The following is a 20,029-nucleotide window of genomic DNA, read 5'->3' on the forward strand; positions in this document are numbered from 1 at the left end:
CATACAGCTTTTAAAATAAAGGTTCATTTCTTGTTGTTCCTCCTTTGGTTTGTAACTATTATTAAAATTTTCCAACAAATTCAGCACTGATTTTCCAAATCTTTATGGTTCAAGTTATTATTTTCTTTGATCTAATAATCTAATACTAATAAAGTTACTACTAATATTTTAATTAAAATATTTGCTTATTTTACTTCTTAATACATCTGCCTCGATATGAGCTAGGATTGTTGCTTTCTTGAAAAAAAGGTTTTATATGAAAAAAATCATACAGGTAGTCCTCGACTTACAGCAGTTCATTTAGTGACCGTTCAAAATTACAGTGGTATTGAAAAAAGGTGACTTATGACCATTTTGCACACTTATGACCTTTGCAGCATCTCCCTGGTCATGTGATTTACATTTGGATGCTTGACAACTGACTCACATTTATGACCGGTTGCAGTGATGTTATCCCCCTTTGCGACAGTCTGAAAAGCAAAGTCAATGGGGAAACAAGATTCACTTAACAACTGTGTTACTAGTTTAAGAACTGCAATGATTCACTTACCAAATGTGGCAAGGTGAGTCACTTTACAAATTTCTCACTTAGCAACAGAAATTTTGGGCTCAATTGTGGTTGTAAGTTGAGGACTACCTGTAGTTAAAAATAGGAAAGCAAATCTAAGTCTAATGTGTAATTAATAACTCAGATTAACAGCAATTATTTTTTAAAATTTATCCCAGTGTATTAGTTCTATATTTTCACCCAAATGCCAAGAATAGGATAAGTAATTTCTTTTATTAGAATCTTCTGATCCTATTCTTTAGGATTTATTAGATTTTACTGCATATTGCCATTGATTATCCTCTAGCATTTACATAACCATTTTCTTCAATACAAAAGTCCAATATGAATTTGAATAGTAATAATAAAAACAACAGAAATAGTTCATTTTTAAGAAGGCCTCAAGACCTGCAGTTTTTCACACATTAATCGGAATGAGGCACTGGATTAGACAGGAGAATGAATACAACCCCAACTTCACATAGCAGTTTGGATAATAGTAGAGGCAGGCTCAGCCAAGTGACATCAACCACTTAATCAAGTAAATTTTTCTCAGCTTTTTTCTAATTAGCACTTAACTTCTTACAATTTTCTCTGCAGCTGAAGAAATAAAAAAACTCCGGAAGCAATTGGATGAACTCCAGAAAGAAAATGGGCGCTACATAGCATTGTTGAAAGCTAATGACATTTGCCTTTATGATGATCCTACCATCCATTGGAAAGGAAATCTTAAAAATTCAAACGTTTCTATTGTAATTCCAAATGATCAGATACAAAAGAAGAAAGAAAATCTGAAAAATACAAATATTTCTGTTGTAATCCCCAATGATCAACTGCAAAAGAATATTGTTGTATATTCCAATGGCAGTCAGTTTGGTGGAAGTAACCAGGGGGCATCTGTCCAAGGAATAACTTTTAATATAGGACATAATTTACAGAAACAGACAGCTAATGTTGTTCCTGTCCAGAGGACTTGCAACACTCCTGCAACCATTTCTAGTATTTATTCAACAGCAATCAAATCAGGTATTCAAACTTCAGTTTCATCATTAGTATCAGGCCTACCAAATACAGACAAAAAAACTCTTGAGCAATCTACCTCTGAGAACAAGCAAGGCACGTCTATCTGTACTAGTGCTGCCAGTTCTGTGAATACCTCGCAGCTAGTAAGACTGCAGAGTGGAAAACAGATTTCATCACAAGATGAGAATGACATCTCCAAATCTAAAAATAAACAAGGGAGTTTAAAGCTGATTGAGAAAACAAGCGTACTAAGCCCCAGCCTTTCTTCCAGTGTTAGTATAGATGTGCTTCATTGTCAACAAGCAAATATACCAACAGAAGTGGGTTCAAGAAGTGGGTCTCTAGGAAGCTGTGTAACTTCTGCAGCTGACCCAGCTTGTGTTGCATCTATTGGTGGAAAGGCATCTACAGAAAAGGTCTTCAAAAGCCTAGATGGTAGAACTCCAGAAGGAGAAGCCCCAAAGGCTGTAACAGAACTGAATATAGTGCCTGCTACTACTGTAGAGAAATGGCCTTTTCCCAGTTCTTCAGGTGTTGGCATTCCAGAGTCAAAAAGCATTGGTAATCTTATGAGAATCACTTCAGCTGGAAATACCCAAACCACCTGGACTACACTGCAGCTAGCTGGAAGCACTGTTCAGCCTCTAAATCATACTCCATCCAACACAATGACAGCCCTTTTAAATGAGCCAATTAATGGTGCTAGTATTATAGCTTCCACTCCAAACAAGATTCTGGCCAATGCTGCTGGTTTAAATAACCCTCTAATTCCAGATGAACACCCAGTTGACCAATTGGTTGTTACCTTGCCTTCCCATCCATCTTTACCTATTCAGCCACTAATTAGTAAGACACAAACTAGAGCACAAGTGGCAAGCAGCCTCCTTCCTGTGAATCCAGCCATGCAAGTGATTCAAGTATCTCAGCCAATGACCTCCCCTATCAATACATCACCTATTAATCAGAACATTGTAATTCTCCAGCCACCTAATGCTAATTCCTGTACTCCAGTGCTGAGAGCTGAACTCCCAAATCAGACTGTTAGCCAACAGATTGTAATAATACAAACTGCTAATCCAAATCCCCTCTCTTTTTTCCCAACACCATCAGTTGTTAAAATGCCTGTGAATGGAACAAATGCTGGCAATCTTATACAAAGTGCCTCTGGCCCTCATATGTTTGGTGGGAAACATCTTGTTCATATTTTACCAAGGCCCTCCTCTTCAACATCTTCTTGCCTGACACAAACATTTTCTGTTTCAATGTCTAACCAAAAGCTTCCACAGACTATTTCTTTAAATGGACAGTTGTTTGCATTAAAGCCTATGAAATCCTGTTCTGGAGATTCAGATCAAGCCCCTATGCAAATTATTCAGCCTACCACCAGTGAAGATCCAAATACCAACATTGCCCTCAATGCATTTGGTGCTTTAGCTAACCTCAATCAAAGCATATCGCAGATGGCTGGCCAAAGCTGTCAACAAGTGTCTGGCAATCCGTCTACCAACCCCAAAATTGTTAGTAGCCAAACCACACCAATATCTCCTGGTTTGCTATCAGTGACAACACCTTCCTCTTCAGCTGCTGAGAGTTCTAGATTAACCTGCACTTCATCTTCACTAGACATTTCTTCCCCCAAAGCTGCTGGTTTGGGTTCAAAATGGTCTAATAAAAATTCAGGTACAAAGAAAACTTCAGTAGCCAGCAACAACCTTGCATGTCAAGTGGATCCTGACAAAGACTGCAAAAAAATTGATAGAAATATGACAACTGCATCTGAACATTCAGGAAGTGACATATTGCTTGAAAATATGCCTGTTGTTTTGCAGTGCTTAGCTGTACCACAGGCAAACTGTACAATATCACCAGATGATATACATGCTTCTGATCCTCATCCCAAAGATAGACTGAGAGCAGAACAGAACATGGAATCTACTCTGACACCTGATCTGAATGCAGCTGGAGTGCCTAGATCATTGTCCCTTGAATCATCCTTATTGGGTCAATTTGAGGTAGTTCCTGCGATGTCCACAGACCATGCTTCTCCACCTCTTCAGATATGTAAATCTCAAACCAACTCAACAGCAAGTTCTAAGTTATCAGAACTATCCAAATGTATATCCACCAGTCCTTTACTACCCTCTTCTTCAGACTCTCCAGTGACAATTTCTCAAATTTCTCAGACAAATAGAGAAACGAATACAGAGAATGTTCCCAGAACAGAGGTCTCAGAGATCTGCAGGATGGAACAAAATTGTTCAATCGTAATGCAGGCCTCAGATTTATTGGAAGAACAGGGCCTAACCAAAATGTTCTCAGAGTTTAATAAAGTAGGAGATGTACAAAAATCCTTTTCAGTCCAAGTAGAGCACCCCAGTTTTTGTACCCAAAGCACAAAATCAAATATTAGCTCAAATGATAATTTGGGAAGGAAACAAGAAGAACTCTTGCTGATAAATGGTGAAGAAGAAAACCTCACACGGTCTAATTCTTGCACCTCTGACCAGGAAGCTATCACTGCTAATAGGCAAGTAGACTCCCCCATGTCAACTAGTTCAGGTAGCAGTTGTGGCTTTTCTGTTGCATCCATGTTGCCAGATACATGTAGGGAAAATGTTTCCAACAGCACTTTGGTGAACACACATAGCACCTGCACATTTTCAGAGCAAACAGATATTGTAGCACTGGCTGCAAGAGCAATTTTTGACCAGGAGACTCTTGCAAAAACTACAGGAGCAGTGTCAGGAACCTCTATTTCCAAGGGTAGTAAAATACCATCTCTAGGAAGAGACCAACCATTCAAAGCCCATCCAGTTAAAAACACTAATCAAATGGAAACAGGGCCAAACAATTTCAGTACCCAGAATTCAATGCAAATAAACATTGAGTTGTCTGCAGAGAAAAGTTGTTCTGTTAGTCTGGAAATGGCTGATACAGCTTTGCAGATTCCAACTCCGCAACCCTCAAGCACCTCCAGCTTGAGTGTGAATAATCTCATACATCCAACATGCATCATACATCCTCCGGTAAGCTGCTCAGGTGTACCATCCTCTTCAGATCAAACAACTGTTTCTGTTTCTGGGACTCCATCTGTCCCTGCTAATTCATATATGACTCAGTCTCCAGGACATTCTCCAAGGTTGATGGCAGAGTATCCTTCAGAACAATTATCTGCTCTTCAGACTACCACGATGCAAGGTCCACAGATATGTGAACCACATTTAAAGCAGCAAAGACAAAGCCGCAAAGAATCAGCCAAGCGTTCTGTTCAAGATGATCACATGCTTTCTGCATCAAAGAGGCAGAAACATTGCCAGACAGCACCTCTACAGCTTGAAGACATGGCTCTGTTGAATCAAACAGCTGATGATATTGAGGGTCAAAATCAAATCCGTGTGAATCAGGTCCCTCCCAACTCATCTAATCTTGCAGTATCAGTGAGTAGTCAAGGACATACCAATGGCCACACCAGGTTATTTCAAGCCAGCAATTTTGTGTCACCTACTTCGAGGCAAGCTGAAGTTCAATGTAATTCTCATCCACCTATCCTTGATCAAGCAGGACAACATCTGCAGCCTATCCAACATGCTCTCTCTCAGAGTATGGCTCATCTTCAGGCTAATCACCCATATATAAAACCACAGCAACAGCAGGCTGGACAGCTAAGAGAAAGGCATCAGTTGTATCAACTTCAGCATTATATTTCTCCTGCAGAAAGTTCTATACACTCTCAAACCCATATTGCCCATCAGCAAAGAATATTGCATCAAGAGGCACAGCTGCAGAAAAAGAGAAGTCTTATTCAAGCCACTCAGCCCACCACACTTTCTTTACAGCAGAAGCATCATGGAAATGACCAATCACGGTCAAAGAGTAGCCAGCCACACCCCCATCACTCCCAGATTCAACAATTGCAGCAGCATTACCCTTCTTCCCAGCCTGAGAAGAATTGTGAGAATTCTGCTTTGAGTAGAACTCATAGCCATCCACGGAGCCATCCAAGCCAGGACATTCTGCATCAGCAGTCATCAGATGTGGGCAGCAGACAACCAAGTTCTGGAGTTCCTTCTGAACATGTCTCGGGACATAGTCAGATGCATAGAATGTTGACCTCTAGGGCTTTGGAGCAGCAGATAGTGTCTCAACCTAGTATTGTCTCTAGACCAGATGTCCCCTGTCTCCCTCATAGGCAAGAAAGAAATAGAGTTAGTAGTTACTCTGCAGAGGCACTTATTGGGAAGTCTTCATCTAATTCGGAACACAGGCTAGGAGTACCCATGCAGAGCTTCAAAGTTTCAGATCATCTTGAAATGAGAAACTATGCCGATGTATCTAGGAATAAAGAACTAGTAATTCATAATACACAAAGTCGTGTATCTGTAGATCATCCACTTGGATCAGACATTCAGAGGCTCTCTGAGTGTCAGACGTTCAAGGTGAATGCCATTAATCAACAGCCTACAGGTAACTTTGATGTGCAATCTTCAAGAAGTAATGAAATAAGTAACACTCTCAGGGGTATGCAAACACAGAGTTTTCGACTTGCCCAAAATGCTGGACCACCAATAGACAGACAAAAGAGGTTGTCTTATCAACCAGTTCAAAGCATTTCAACAGGAAATCCTCTCCCTCCCCGAAGAGACAATGAGAATACATGCCACCAGGGATTCATGCAAAGTTTACTTATTCCTCATCTTGGAGATCAAGCTAATGGAAACCAAAGACCAATTTCAGAGCATCAGAGAAATCCACAGTGTGCCAGTTCCTCAAATGTTGATTATAATTGTGCCCCAGCAAGAGAAAGTATTCATATTCGGAGGGAAGGTGATGATCAGAACAGAGAAAGTTGTGATATGTCTCTTGGTACTATTAATAGTAGGAACAATGCTTTAACTATTCCTTTCTCAAGTTCTTCTGGAGATATTCAGGGCCGTAACTCAAGTCCCAATATTTCTATCCAGAAATCTAATTCCATGAGAATAACAGAGAGCCATGGAACAAAAGGTCACATAAATGCCTCAGCTTCTAGCAATGTGCACGGAGCTACACGTCCTCTTCACTATGCACCAGTCTCTCGTGGGAATGCTGACCAGGTTCCTCCATCTATTCGTCAAACTAATTCTTCAGCCACTGATCGATCAAGACATCCTTTACAGGATAACAGTGGCTCTAAAATTCGCCAGTCTGAAAGGAATCGTTCTGCAAATCAGAGACATGGGAATGTGTTTGAACCTTCTCTTCCCCAACTCCCTTTATCCACTGGTGGAGGAATGATCCTTGGACGACAGCAGCCTACCCTTGAAAAAAGGGGCAGCATTGTACGATTCATGCCTGAAGGGCCACATGTCTCTCATGACAGTACAGCTGCTGATCAGCACACTCTGTCTCAAAATTTTGGATTTCCTTTTATTCCAGAAAGTGGAATGAATCCCCCAGTAAATGCCAACACTTCATTTATTCCACCAGTAACTCAACCCAATGCTACCCGAACAGCAGCCCTGATTCCAGTTGATCCTCAAAATACATTGCCGTCTTTCTATCCACCATATTCTCCTGCACATCCCTCCCTGTCTAATGACATTTCAATTCCTTATTTTTCTAACCAAATGTTTTCTAATCCAAGTACAGAGAAGCCAAATGGTGGAGGTTTAAACAATCGATTTGGTTCTATTTTGTCCCCTCCCAGACCAGTTGGTTTTGCTCAGCCAAGCTTTCCCCTTTTGACAGATATGCCTCCAGTGCATGTGGCCAATTCATCCCACTTGTCCAATTTTAATTTGACTTCTTTATTCCCGGAAATAGCTACAGCTCTTCCTTCAGATGGATCAGCAATCTCACCACTGCTCTCAATAGCAAATACATCTGGTTCTGACTCTTTGAAACAATCATCAAATCGGCCTGCCCATAATATAAGCCATATTCTAGGTCATGACTGCAGTTCAGCTGTGTGAAAAGAATGGAAAGGAGTGAATTTTTTTGAATGCCCATTTTTATATGTGTAATGCATATATACTTGTATAAATTTGGATTTATTTGTAAAGATTTATAACAATCACTCTGGAATGGTTTCATTTGCAGGTTATTTTTGGGCTTACACATAAACAGATTGCTAAAGTGCAAACTAGCTGTTAAAAGTTTAACCTGTTTCAGCAGCCTATGATAATGTGACACTCTTCACCCTTCTATTGTTACCATCTCTATGAAAAGAAACTGAAGAATTGCATTTATAATCCTTGGAAAGTAACATTTTGCACAAGATGTATGGAGGAAATTTAGATTGCATTTAAAAACATCTCTTTGTTATAAATTCTTAAATTTCAATTTAATGCCATACTTAGTTTCTGATGTCCTCTATGAAACCATATGGAAATAATTGCTTCATTTTCCAGATTTCTAGTTAACAGGAATAGAAATATTAATGTAGTTTCCTCCCACTCAATATAAAATTCATTCTTTTTGCCACTGATTTCTCAGGTACTAGGTTGGGGTTTTTATTTTTGTTGTTGTTGTTTAAAACCTCTTACGAGATTTCCTCCCTGCCTTTTTTTACATTTATTATTTTAAATTTCCTCTATTAATAAGAAATTAGTAATGTTGATATATGAACAGGAGTTATAGAAATCTGTAGGCAAACTGATTACATACATAATTTTGTCAAGTCAGAGGAATTATGATGAGAGGAAAAAAGAATCACATGGTATTTAGTGGAATGGTGGTCTTGATAGTATAAGATGAAAATGTCTCTCTCTCTCTCTCTCTCTCTCTCCCTCTCTCTCTCTCTCTCTCTCTTACACACACACACACACACACACACACACAATTTAGCATTCCAAAACACTGGGTCAAGCAACAAGGGAATATTTTTGTCAGGCTCAAAAACAATTTTAGAGTAGCCCTTTGATTTTTTAAAAATACTATTGTTTCTATTTGTCTCTCCACACAGCTGATGGCAAAAATATGATGGCATCAGTACATCATTGTCTAAGGTATTATTCTGATAAATTGCTAATTCTTTGTTTGTTTCTTTTTATAAGGTCCTGCAAAGCAGCCCAATTTGCAGCCCAATTTGAGGCAGAGACTTTGTTTTTGATAGTAGGAAGAAAGAAAGTCTTCCTACAATGAGTGGCCAGAGATGTTTGCTCTTAAAAGTATTCCCCTGTATTTCCAGGATTAGAGTTTATGCAGAACATGCTAACAGATCAAAGAGTTCATATAAATAGGGCCAGATAGTTTAGTTTTAGTTTCTTTTTCTTCCCTCTTATGAGTTGGCTATGCTGCTGTTTACAGAAAACAAATTCCTGTAATCATAGTCCAAGGATGAAAAAAACAGGTACTCTTCTTAAGCAATTTACAAGCATAACAAGTAGCGAGAATGAAACAGTTGGAAGTGAATTGGACAAAAATATATTGACCAGCAGAGGAAATCAGTTTCTTGAAGAAATTTTCTATGCAATAATGTGTGCTTTTATGATTACTGAGTATTAAAAAAATTTTCTGAAAATGTATTGGAAGAGTCTGATGCGCAGATGAAAAAAAATGCAAGTAAATGGCAGAGTATTTAATTAATAGGAGAATCTGTATTCCCTTTAATTGAGACCATTGTTGTGCAAAGAGGAAGCCTTGATTGAAGAATATGATATTCTTCATTTTGGGTTTTTTGTACAGTAGATTAAAAAAAAATATTCAGACTTTCACTATGTATTCATATAAACCGATAGCGACTTTCTAAGCATTTATCAGTATTTGTTAGAATTTTTGGTAGATGTCAGTATAGACTATTACTAGTATTTTTCAAGTGTATTTTCATGCAGAAATATATTTTCAATAGATCTCTTGGTATTACCTGCAGTGATAAAATTGCTATTGAAGATAAATTACCTTAGTTTTGATTATTAACATGGATTGTGTTTAGCAAAAGAGCATCAGCTCCCTAATGAGATTCCAGGCACTCTGCAAATCCTATTGTTTTTCTTATTTCAGGTAATAGCGCCCTTCAGTTAAAAAAATGGCATGAAGAAATCTTTAGTTTAAAGAATGCCTTTAACATTTTGAAATTATTAAAATGTTAATATTTTGTTAATTTATCTTAAACGATTTCAGGATTCTAACTTCAATACAAATTTTCCATTGTATGCTCATAAATTCTGTGTTCTTATCACATTGTCTTATTGACACCGATGTGATTTGAAGCTTCTCATATGCTAAAAAAGCTCATAAAGCATTAGGGACTTCTGAAGTTCAAAAAATCCATTAGATGTCAATTTTTGGATGCATGAGGGATTGATCTTTCATTACTAAGGTGCTTTAGGGCACAATAATGGCTGAATCAGTTGAAAAAATGGAAGCTATAGATCACATGGGATGTACGTTTATAATACCTTAGGGTTTCTGTTGGGTGTAGGTAGTCACACCTTGTTCTTTTAATGGGAACAGATAAAGAAAACTTGCTGTCACACAGCACAATAGCCTACAGGTTCATATCCTACCATCATACCTTTCTTTTGCTGCTGTCCTTCATGGCAGTTTCCTTGTTTCCTTCCTTGTAGAAGACTTATGTAAACTCCCTCTTGTTTTCAAATTAAGAAACGTATGATGATTGTGCTACACTTTTCAGCAAATTAAGAATGTATGTTGTTGTGCATTCTATAATATTCTATCCACTACTTAAGGTCCCCCAGAAATTTTCAAGATCTTGAAGATAAACTTGTAAGGAAGGTTTATTATTGTAAATAGTTTTTTTTATTTTAACATCTTTTTACAAGTTGAATGCATTTGTATGTAAATACCTGCAACATTGATTTTTTAAAAAAAATTCTCAGATTTTTATTAAATGTAAAATTATATTGATTGTAAACATTGTATAGATATAAACAAAATAGTATTTTATTTTTAAACATGTACAGTTTGTGCACTATCATTTTGTGTTCTGCATGTGCTTTGTAATTCTTCCCCTGCAGGAAAAACAAAAAGCAAACCAATTATCTTACATTTAAATACCCAAAATTTAAGACTGTAATTTTTAAGAAGGTAAACAACTAAAAAGTCCAGCAATTCTGTCTGTGGTTTCCCACTAATTTGTTCCAATTTCATTTGTCCACCTGCTCAGCCATAGCAAGAACTTCAAAATAAGCCAGACTGATTCTTGGACACAACATAGAATGTTGTCAATAGTGGTTCAGAGCATTGCTTTGATTACTATGCAAAGACAGTAGCTTGCTGATAGTTTTCAGATCTATTCATCAGCAAGTTGCTTAGGGATAGGAAAAGACATTTGGGGATGCTACATTTTTAGACAATGTGATTTGGAGTACAGTGTATTTAGGCTGTGTAATGCTTTGGCTTGATTCCAAAAAGAGACCCAGAACACGGTTTTTCAAATGTGGCAACTTTAAGGTGCTAACTGGGAATTCTGGGAGTTGAAGTTGAAGCATTTTAAAGTTGTCAAAGTTTGAAAAGCACTGGCCCAAAGCATGCATTGGAAAAGATACGGTTCTTTTGCTGAAGTGCTACATTAGGACTCCTGCACACTCTCGCACCCTTTTGGAATCTGATGCAAAACACCACCCAGGCATGCATAAAAGACCTCTGGATGGAAAAAAAGTCTCCTTTGTTCTTAGATTTCCTTTAAATATACAGCAGGTTTAACCTAGAGAAAAGCAGATGCAGAATTCTAGTGTTTAGTATTTTTTTAAACCAAAGTGAATTGATAAGACAATTGAGCTGTCATTAGCTGCCAAACCATCATTAAGAGAAAGTCTAAATATACTTAAAGGTTAACAAACATCTTTAAGTAATTCAGGTTGATAATACTGAGACATGCTTTAATTTAAATTTAGCAAAGCATGGCACAAACATCTACACAGCATCCCCTGAATATAATTCTGGGATTAAGCAATAGGGTAGACAATTGGATTTTTTCTGTTTTACCCACATAACAGTTATTTTGCACGATCTTAAATGAACAGCAAATAAGAGACTGTAGATTATCAGAAAGTAATTCACTACTAGTTATAGTGGTAGATGACTAGCAAGAGTAAGTAGCATTGTAATACTGCATCTGGATTACCTGTTGGAGAACCAAACATAAATTAAAAGAAATAATGCATATGACAATCTCATGGAGAGGAAAAGCACCTTCCAGCTGAGCAGGGAAAGTCTGTTTTGTACAAAGAAAAGGGGGCGGGTTGCACTATTCACATTGTCTAAAGTACTGTAGGAAGAAAAGGAATGGTATTACTCTCCAATGTGTCTTCCAGTACAAAAAGAATGAGTTACTATCATTTTATGTAGTAAATGCAACAGTTGCAAAATGTTTTACATAAGGATCTCTGCAATATTTCAGTATTGCATAAAGAAATTCTGGCTAATCAAGCAACAGAACGTAAGTACAGTGGAACCTTTATAGTCATCATTAATTGGTTCCAGGACCGAACAAAATGAGTACCAAACACATAAGTACCAAACACAATGAGTACCAAATACATGATAAGTACCAAACACAATGAGTACCAAATTTCTTCCATAATGAATAATATATGAGTCACAAAGCAAATGACCCCAACAAATTCTAGCTTGTGCATCGAGTACCAAACAAACATGAGTTCTGCGACAAAAAAAAATGTGTCAAAATGTATTGAGTACCAAATTCAATGAGTTTCAAAGCAATTGAATACCAAGGTTCCACTGTAGCCAAAAGGGCAATCATTCCGTGTGCATTTGGTAAATTTCAAACTCAGAAACTACAATGCTGGGAATAAACCACATTATAAGAAACTGAAGAATGGTCTCAGAGAGTCTACGAACACCCCAGCTTCATTAGTCTCAATATAATGCATTATTATACTATAGATCTGATCCAGCTGATGCTGAGAACATGATTTTTGCAGTTTTTTCTATATGGGAATTGTTTCCAAGAAAGTTTTTTCCAATGTGGACTTGGTGCTCTGTTCTGACTGCTCCACATAGCAAATTTCACTGAGAAGCATGAAACACTTTTCTTATCCTGTAGCTCAAAAGACAGGAATCTTGTTCCTTGGCACGTAATCCAAGTCATCGTCCAGGGTCAGCAGGCCCTAGAGCAAGAAAGTATCACAGGCACGTCAAGAGATTTGTATGGTTTTTTTCTTGGTACAAAATGGAAGAATTAACAGAAATGCTTATCAGTTTTGTAGTCAGGATAGTTCTGACATGTTACTCCTAGAAATCTGAATTATAGCTGCTTTTCCCACTGCACATAAGCCTTATTTCAGGATTTGGTGATACAAATACCATACTGTAAGATGTCACTATGTACAGCAAACTGATAGGGCCAAGAATCATGTGTAGTGATACAATGCAAATATCATAATAACTTTTATGTTTTGTATTTTACACTGCCCAGAAGTGCTCTGTGAAGGAGATGGGTGGTCTCTGAATTTAATATATAAATAAATAAAATTACAGTACTTGCATTCTGATGTCTAATGGAAGCAAGTCAGTCATAGCAATTAATGTGATGAGTGCAATAATACTTTGTCTTTTCCCTTCCCTGGTGGACACCCATGTTACTTCAGTTCTATAAAGAATCTGAGATACAATCTGGTCCAACTGGTGAAAAGGGAAAATTATTTATACTGTGTTCAGGTTTTCTCATGTGGGAGTTTCTCCAAGTCAAGAATAACAACAGCAATAACAAAAAGCAAGCTGGCTAAATAGAAGTGAGAAGTGTTGTCTAGAGAGATGGGATCTTTTCAAATCATCAGACGCATCCTCTGGCTTCTAAAATTAATAGTAGCAGAAGGGACACATTTTAGGCAAGACAGCCATGCTGGCCCAAGAAAGAGGTTGAATGGACAAATACACTGTGTATTGGACACTTATTTGGATGGGGGAGTTTGAGTACATCTTTTGGCAATTGGTACATGGTTATCAAGAGCCAAATGAACTATTTCCATCAGATTAGGGTAGTCAGCTGTCCCAGTTGTTAATCCAGCTACTGACAGTTTTTAATAAGATTTTTTTTTCTATTTTGACAATTTTTGTTGGAGGTTATTTCCCCATGCCCTTTCTTCTTAACATGGGTTTAAGTGAAATATAACAGGAAGTTGTTTATGTCTGACTCAAATAGTTATTTTTAAAAGATAGGCCTGCAGAGGGGGTTTTTTTTTGTTCAAATTATTTTTTAAAAGAAAACCATCTTCCCACCAGCAAAACATCTTTTTTCTAGCAGTTGTAGTAGTATTTTAATTTAGCCCACAATTAATACTTAAGCACTGTGCAAACAAATAATAAAACAACATACATAATATTCACAAAAATTATCTAAAACACATTTAAGGGTGGCATCTAACAATTTAAAACAGTTCCAGGTATCACCACAGAAAATATTGGTTCTTCGTTTTCCAATTTAATAAAGATAATTAAAAAAGGAATACCAGACCTTTCTTAAAATTGTAAACTCAGTTCATTAGAATGTTCTAAATACTTGTTTATATGACAAAAGCCAGAATGGAGAGTTAACCCCTTCTGAGTTTGTAAAACCTGGCTCAGTGTATTTTAAAAATAACTGGGACTTGATTCTGACCCTAACATGAATAGGTCTGATAAGCTTTTCCCTTCAATGATCCGATTAAGCTTAGTGGATGAATGGACATATACCGTGTTTCCCTGAAAATGGCTCTCGAGGACGTGGACAGGTTGTTGGGGAGGCTGCACGCCACCACATGTTTACTGGACCCGTGCCCTTCCTGGTTGGTGCTGGCCACACAGGAGGTGACACGAGGCTGGCTCCGGGGGATTATAAATGCTTCATTGTTGAAAGGGGTTTTCCCTGCCGCCTTGAAAGAGGCGGTAGTGAGACCCCTCCTCAAGAAGCCTTCCCTGGTCCCAGCTATTTTGGGTAATTATCATCCAGTCTCCAACCTTCGCTTTGTTGCGAAGGTTGTAGAGAGTGTGATGGCATGGGAGCTACCCCAATACCTGGATGAAGCTGTCTATCTAGACCCGTTCCAGTCCGGCTTCCGACCCGGATATAGTACGGAGACAGCTTTGGTTGCGTTGGTGGATGATCTCTGGAGGGCCAGAGACAGGGGTTGTTCCTCTGCCCTGGTCCTATTAGATCTCTCAGCGGCTTTTGATACCATCGACCATGGTATCTTGCTGCACCGGTTGGAGGGTCTGGGAGTGGGAGGCACCGTTTACTGGTGGTTCTCCTCCTATCTCTCTGACCGGTCACAGACGGTGTTGACAGGGGGGCAGAGGTCGACCGCGAGGCACCTTACTTGTGGGGTGCCACAGGGATCGATTCTCTCACCTCTCCTGTTCAACATCTATATGAAGCCGCTGGGTGAGATCATCAGTGGCTTTAGGGTGAGATACCAACTGTACGCTGATGACACGCAGCTGTACTTCTCCACCCCGGGCCACCCCAACGAAGCTGTTGAAGTGCTGTCCCAGTGCTTGGAAGCCGTACGGGTCTGGATGGGGAGAAACAGGCTCAAGCTCAATCCCTCCAAGACGGAGTGGCTTTGGATGCCGGCACCCCGATACAGTCAGCTGCAGCCGCAGCCGCAGCTGACTGTTGGGGGCGAGTCATTGGCCCCAATGGAAAATGTGCGCAACTTGGGTGTTCTCCTGGATGGACAGCTGTCGTTTGAAGATCATTTGACGGCAGTCTCCAGGAGAGCTTTTCACCAGGTTTTGCGCCCCTTCCTTGATCGGGATGCCTTATGCACAGTCACTCATGCTCTTATTACCTCTCGCTTGGATTATTGCAATGCTCTCTACATGGGGCTCCCCTTGAAGTGCACTCGGAGGCTTCAGTTAGTTCAGAATGCAGCTGCGCGGGTGATAGAGGGAGCCGCACGCGGCTCCCATGTAACACCACTCCTGCGCAGACTGCACTGGCTGCCTGTGGTCTTTCAGATGCACTTTAAGGTTTTGGTTACTACCTTTAAAGTGCTCCATGGCTTAGGGCCTGGGTACTTACGGGACCGCCTACTGTTACCTCACGCCTCCCACCGACCCGTACGCTCACACAGAGAGGGACTTCTCAGGGTGCCGTCCACCAAGCAATGTCGGCTGGCGGCCCCCAGGGGAAGATCCTTCTCTGTGGGGGCTCCTACCGTCTGGAACGAACTTCCCCCTGGCTTGCGCCAATTGCCTGACCTTCGAACCTTTCGCCGCGAGCTGAAAACATATTTATTTACTTGCGCGGGGCTGGCTTAAATTTTAAATTTTAAATTTTTTAGATGAATTTTAAGGGTTTTTAGATTTTAAATGTTTTTAAATTTCGGCCAATTATATAATAAGTTTTTTAAATTTTGTTTTAATTGTACATTGCTATTGTTTTTATTCTGGCTGTAAACCGCCCTGAGTCCTTCGGGAGAAGGGCGGTATAAAAATCTAATAAATAATAATAATAATAAAGACCCAGTCTTATATATTTTCTTTTGCCCCAAAAGATGCATTAGGGCTTATTTTTGGGGAAACAAGATACCGGGATGATCTGCCCGGTTGGGCACCGATCCCTCTTGTGCATAAGAGGTGGTGAGCATGCAGGGGTCGATGGTGTTTGGCAGAAGCTGCAGGCCAACAGCCCCTTGGTCAGTGCATTCTGGGGTTGCGCAGCCCACGCAGAGCAGGTGAGTTCATTACCTGTCCAAGGAGCAGTCGGAGGCAGAGACGTGGGGGGGAGGAATGCAAACCAGACACACCACATGGGCCACGGGAGGCTCATCTTTGTGTGGTGGTACCAGCAGCAGATGGAGGTAGAGGCAGCCAATCCCGCTGTGTGGGCTGCAGGCAAGCTGAGAAATGCAAAGACGAGCCTCCCGCAGCTGCTTGCCTGCTCCGGCCCACTGACTTGGCTTTTTCACAACTCACATGGTGGGTCCAGATCACCTGTCTTCCCCCCAGTGCCTCTGCCTCCATCTGCTGCCACTGCTGCCACATAAAGACAAGCCTCCCATGGCTGCCTGCCCACTCCATTCTACCAACACTTTGCCCACGTGGTGCGTCTGGATCGCACGCCTCTCCACCTCTGCCTTCGCCTGCTGCTTGGACAGGTAATCAACTGTTTCTGCCGGACATCATTGGCCCCCACGCTGCTGCCTCCAGTGCTGGCCACACCCACCTACACCCCAATACCACGCTGATGATGACCTTAACTGGGGCTTATTTTGGGGGTAGGGGTTATATTAGGAGCACGCTAAAAATCAGGTTTCTTTTCTGGTTAGGTCTTATTTTCAGGGAAACACAGTAGTTAAAATACAATGCCCTCATGATCCATTGAGCCAAACACATACCAGCAAAGAAGGTAGCACCATTGGGCACCCTGATGCTAAATGATGTAATCACGTGATTGCACTTGACTTACAATGGCAGTTTGTCAATGACCTCCAAGCAGGTCATTAAACACAATGTTGTGAGTGTCACTTGCAATCTCCTGCTTGCTTCCCCATTGACTTGCTTCTTGGAAGCCAGATGTGAGGGTTGCAAATGGTGATCATGTAACTGTGGGATACTGCAACCATTGTAAATGTGTCCTGTTTGCCAAGTGCCCAAATTGTGATCACATGACTGCAAGGAAGCTGCAACATCTGTAACTTCAAGGATCAGTTGTAAATCTCACTTTTCTGTACCACTGGAATTTCAAATGGTCACTTAATGAGTGGTTGATAAGCAAGGACTTATTTAGGGCTAGCATCTATTTTCATTATGGATGACAAACCATTTTCATTGCAAGAAAGGAAATACTGCAAACTAAACAATGTTATACTGTTTGATAGGGCTAGAAATATATCTAACATGATTTACTTTAGGACATTATTTTGTTATTAAGAAAAACCTCACCAAGAATGAAAAGAACAAGGCAGCAGCTGAGAGGAAATGCCAGATATCATGGTCATCAAAGAATCCCAGAAGGATACATGGTCGGTTTTTTTCACGAGACTGTGCTGGAGTTTCCTGGAGTAAATGATAAAACCAGTGAATTATAGATGTTCCCCAACAGAAAATGTAACCTTATGTCTGATCTAGTCTTATAGCTCAGTGATTAAATGCTCTTCTCTACTTAACTATGAAAAGCACATTAAGCAAACTCATTACTCCAGTCTAAGGAAGGAACGAGTGGTGAAAAGGACAAAATGGATGAATGAATCTATTAAGGTTTCCTATGTAAGCTACTCTGAGATTTTTAGAGAGCATTTAATATAAGTAGCTATGTAATAAATATCAAATATAATTAAAATGATAGTACCAACTTATATAATGTGATTTTCAAATGCTAAAATGTCAAATAATTTTCTTCAGCAACATTAATAAAAAGGTTTTTATAAGTATTTGGTGAAACTGAATTACACACCAAAATACGGTTTTGCTTTTTGAATGAGGTGTTCTGGCTTTACCAAACCTGGAATTCAGGCAAATAGTATGGGCCTTATATAGATAGAAATTTACATTTTTGATGTTAAAGAATGGTTTCAAGAGATGTGTTCTTTATACATTTTTGAAATATATTTATATTATAAAAAAGGGAAGGAGAAAAATGGAATGATCTATTTCTATATGACTTAGGTTCAACAATAAGTTAAAGGGTCACACTAGTTTTATATTAATATTCTATAGATCTTGGCATAAGAAATAAGGTCACAGTGAAGGAAGCCAAAGTTTTAAATCAAAACAATTTTGATTCTGAAATTTTGTCCATATGTTCTCTAATGCTTCTTTGACTCCTTTCCTTCTGGTAACCTTTGATCATTTCAAATACTCCTAAAGTGAAACAGGAGCAAGAAAACAGGAAGGAACCTACCTCCCAGCTACTGGGGTTCTGGAAAAAGAAATAAAGAGCTGCAGCCCAAACCACAGCTGTGGCCACAATACAAAAGAGGGGGAAAGGCAATAGCTTCTCTGAACTGCGGAGCTGGAAAGACAAAAAGTATAATATTTGAATGGGCATTTTCTATGAGATACACATAAAAGGGAGAACTAATCGATTTTTTTTTTTAGAAAAGCGAGCATTTTCCTCTTCAAGCCAGTCTCGTTTTCTCTAATTTTGAAGTTTTATTTTCAAGCCAGCCTAACCTCAGCCCTGGTTGAAAGAAAGAGGAATCTGCCTGAATTTCTTCCATATTACCATGATCTTGGCATTGCTTAGAAATTTAAAATTTGTAGGTATCCTAAAATGATAGCAGTTCATACCTGGAAGGGGGCTAATATAATCTTTGACTGGAAGTATGGGGCCTTCCTTCTTTTCACCTGGTATTTCCATATAAGGAGCCTGGCGATAATTGTAAACTTTGATAAATTGTGTTTTCCCCTTTAAGTTTGAGATTGTGGAATGTAGTTAACACCTGTATTTAACTTAATATAATAGTTGATTTGTGCTTTTCTAACTTTAGATAGATCATATGTACTCTGATTATTTAAAATATGTAGTCTCTGTCTCTTAATAATAACTTTATCATAAATTAATAATATTCACTGAGGTCTCTTATCCAAAGGCTTAAAAACTTGTAGTCAACTCTTGAAGGGCATATCTGAAAGATGAGCACTGAGCAAACATATTCCCCCTTCAAAGTAGTCTAAGTTTGGCAAAATAAAAACCATTAACTAACAAGTAATGAGAACCACTGACCTTCATGATGACGTAGAAGGCAAGATATAGCAAAAGATTGCAGATAAAAATGCCCAGCATGTAAGAAGCAAAATCCCTTGGCCGATATACTAATCCAAAAATTGCACTAAGAGAGAAGAATAAAGGCAACGTAATTTAAGACAGTTGCACAAAACCATACAAAGCTGATCCAGATTAATTTGTTTACAACAACTATGATTTTCTAGTCAGACAAATATAACTATGCTTTAATGAATTGTTTTAATTATTTATTTATTTATTTATTATTTAACTTAATAATATTCACTGAGGTCTCTTATCCAAAGGCTTAAAAACTTGTAGTCAACTCTTGAAGGGCATATCTGAAAGATGAGCACTGAGCAAACATATTCCCCCTTCAAAGTAGTCTAAGTTTGGCAAAATAAAAACCATTAACTAACAAGTAATGAGAACCACTGACCTTCATGATGACGTAGAAGGCAAGATATAGCAAAAGATTGCAGATAAAAATGCCCAGCATGTAAGAAGCAAAATCCCTTGGCCGATATACTAATCCAAAAATTGCACTAAGAGAGAAGAATAAAGGCAACGTAATTTAAGACAGTTGCACAAAACCATACAAAGCTGATCCAGATTAATTTGTTTACAACAACTATGATTTTCTAGTCAGACAAATATAACTATGCTTTAATGAATTGTTTTAATTATTTATTTTATTTATTTATTTATTTGTCACAACATCATACAAAAAGATTATGTAGTATATACACATATAAACATATATAGGAAGAAGAAAAGAAAAACAATAGGACAGGAACGGTAGGCACGTTTGTGCGCTTATGCACGCCCCTTATGGTCCTCTTAGG

General features: G+C 38.9%; 2 protein-coding genes across 4 annotated transcripts in view; one reads left to right on the forward strand and one right to left on the reverse strand.

The window, feature by feature from the left end:
* Nucleotides 1-10,455, forward strand: part of USF3 (upstream transcription factor family member 3) — a 29,140-nt gene extending 18,685 nt beyond the window's left edge. For 2 of the 3 annotated variants that reach the window (XM_058166889.1, XM_058166890.1), the window contains one exon: nucleotides 1,148-10,455. In XM_058166889.1, coding sequence (XP_058022872.1) covers nucleotides 1,148-7,521 — 6,374 coding nt within the window. In that variant the 3' untranslated portion in view covers nucleotides 7,522-10,455. The remainder of the gene's footprint in view (nucleotides 1-1,147) is intronic. The other variant, XM_058166887.1, reaches the window with a different exon arrangement.
* A 57-nt stretch (nucleotides 10,456-10,512) lies between these two features.
* The window catches only part of SIDT1 (SID1 transmembrane family member 1), an 81,628-nt gene continuing 72,111 nt past the window's right edge, over nucleotides 10,513-20,029 (reverse strand). Inside the window, exons 23-25 of the mRNA XM_058166891.1 lie at nucleotides 18,360-18,470; nucleotides 17,402-17,515; nucleotides 10,513-12,642 (exon numbers count right to left, since the gene is read on the reverse strand). Of these exons, the coding sequence (XP_058022874.1) occupies nucleotides 12,580-12,642; nucleotides 17,402-17,515; nucleotides 18,360-18,470 (288 nt within the window). The 3' untranslated portion in view covers nucleotides 10,513-12,579. The remainder of the gene's footprint in view (nucleotides 12,643-17,401; nucleotides 17,516-18,359; nucleotides 18,471-20,029) is intronic.

This window comes from Ahaetulla prasina, chromosome 2 (genome assembly GCF_028640845.1).
Source record: "Ahaetulla prasina isolate Xishuangbanna chromosome 2, ASM2864084v1, whole genome shotgun sequence".
In the NCBI taxonomy this organism is placed as follows: domain Eukaryota; kingdom Metazoa; phylum Chordata; class Lepidosauria; order Squamata; family Colubridae; genus Ahaetulla; species Ahaetulla prasina.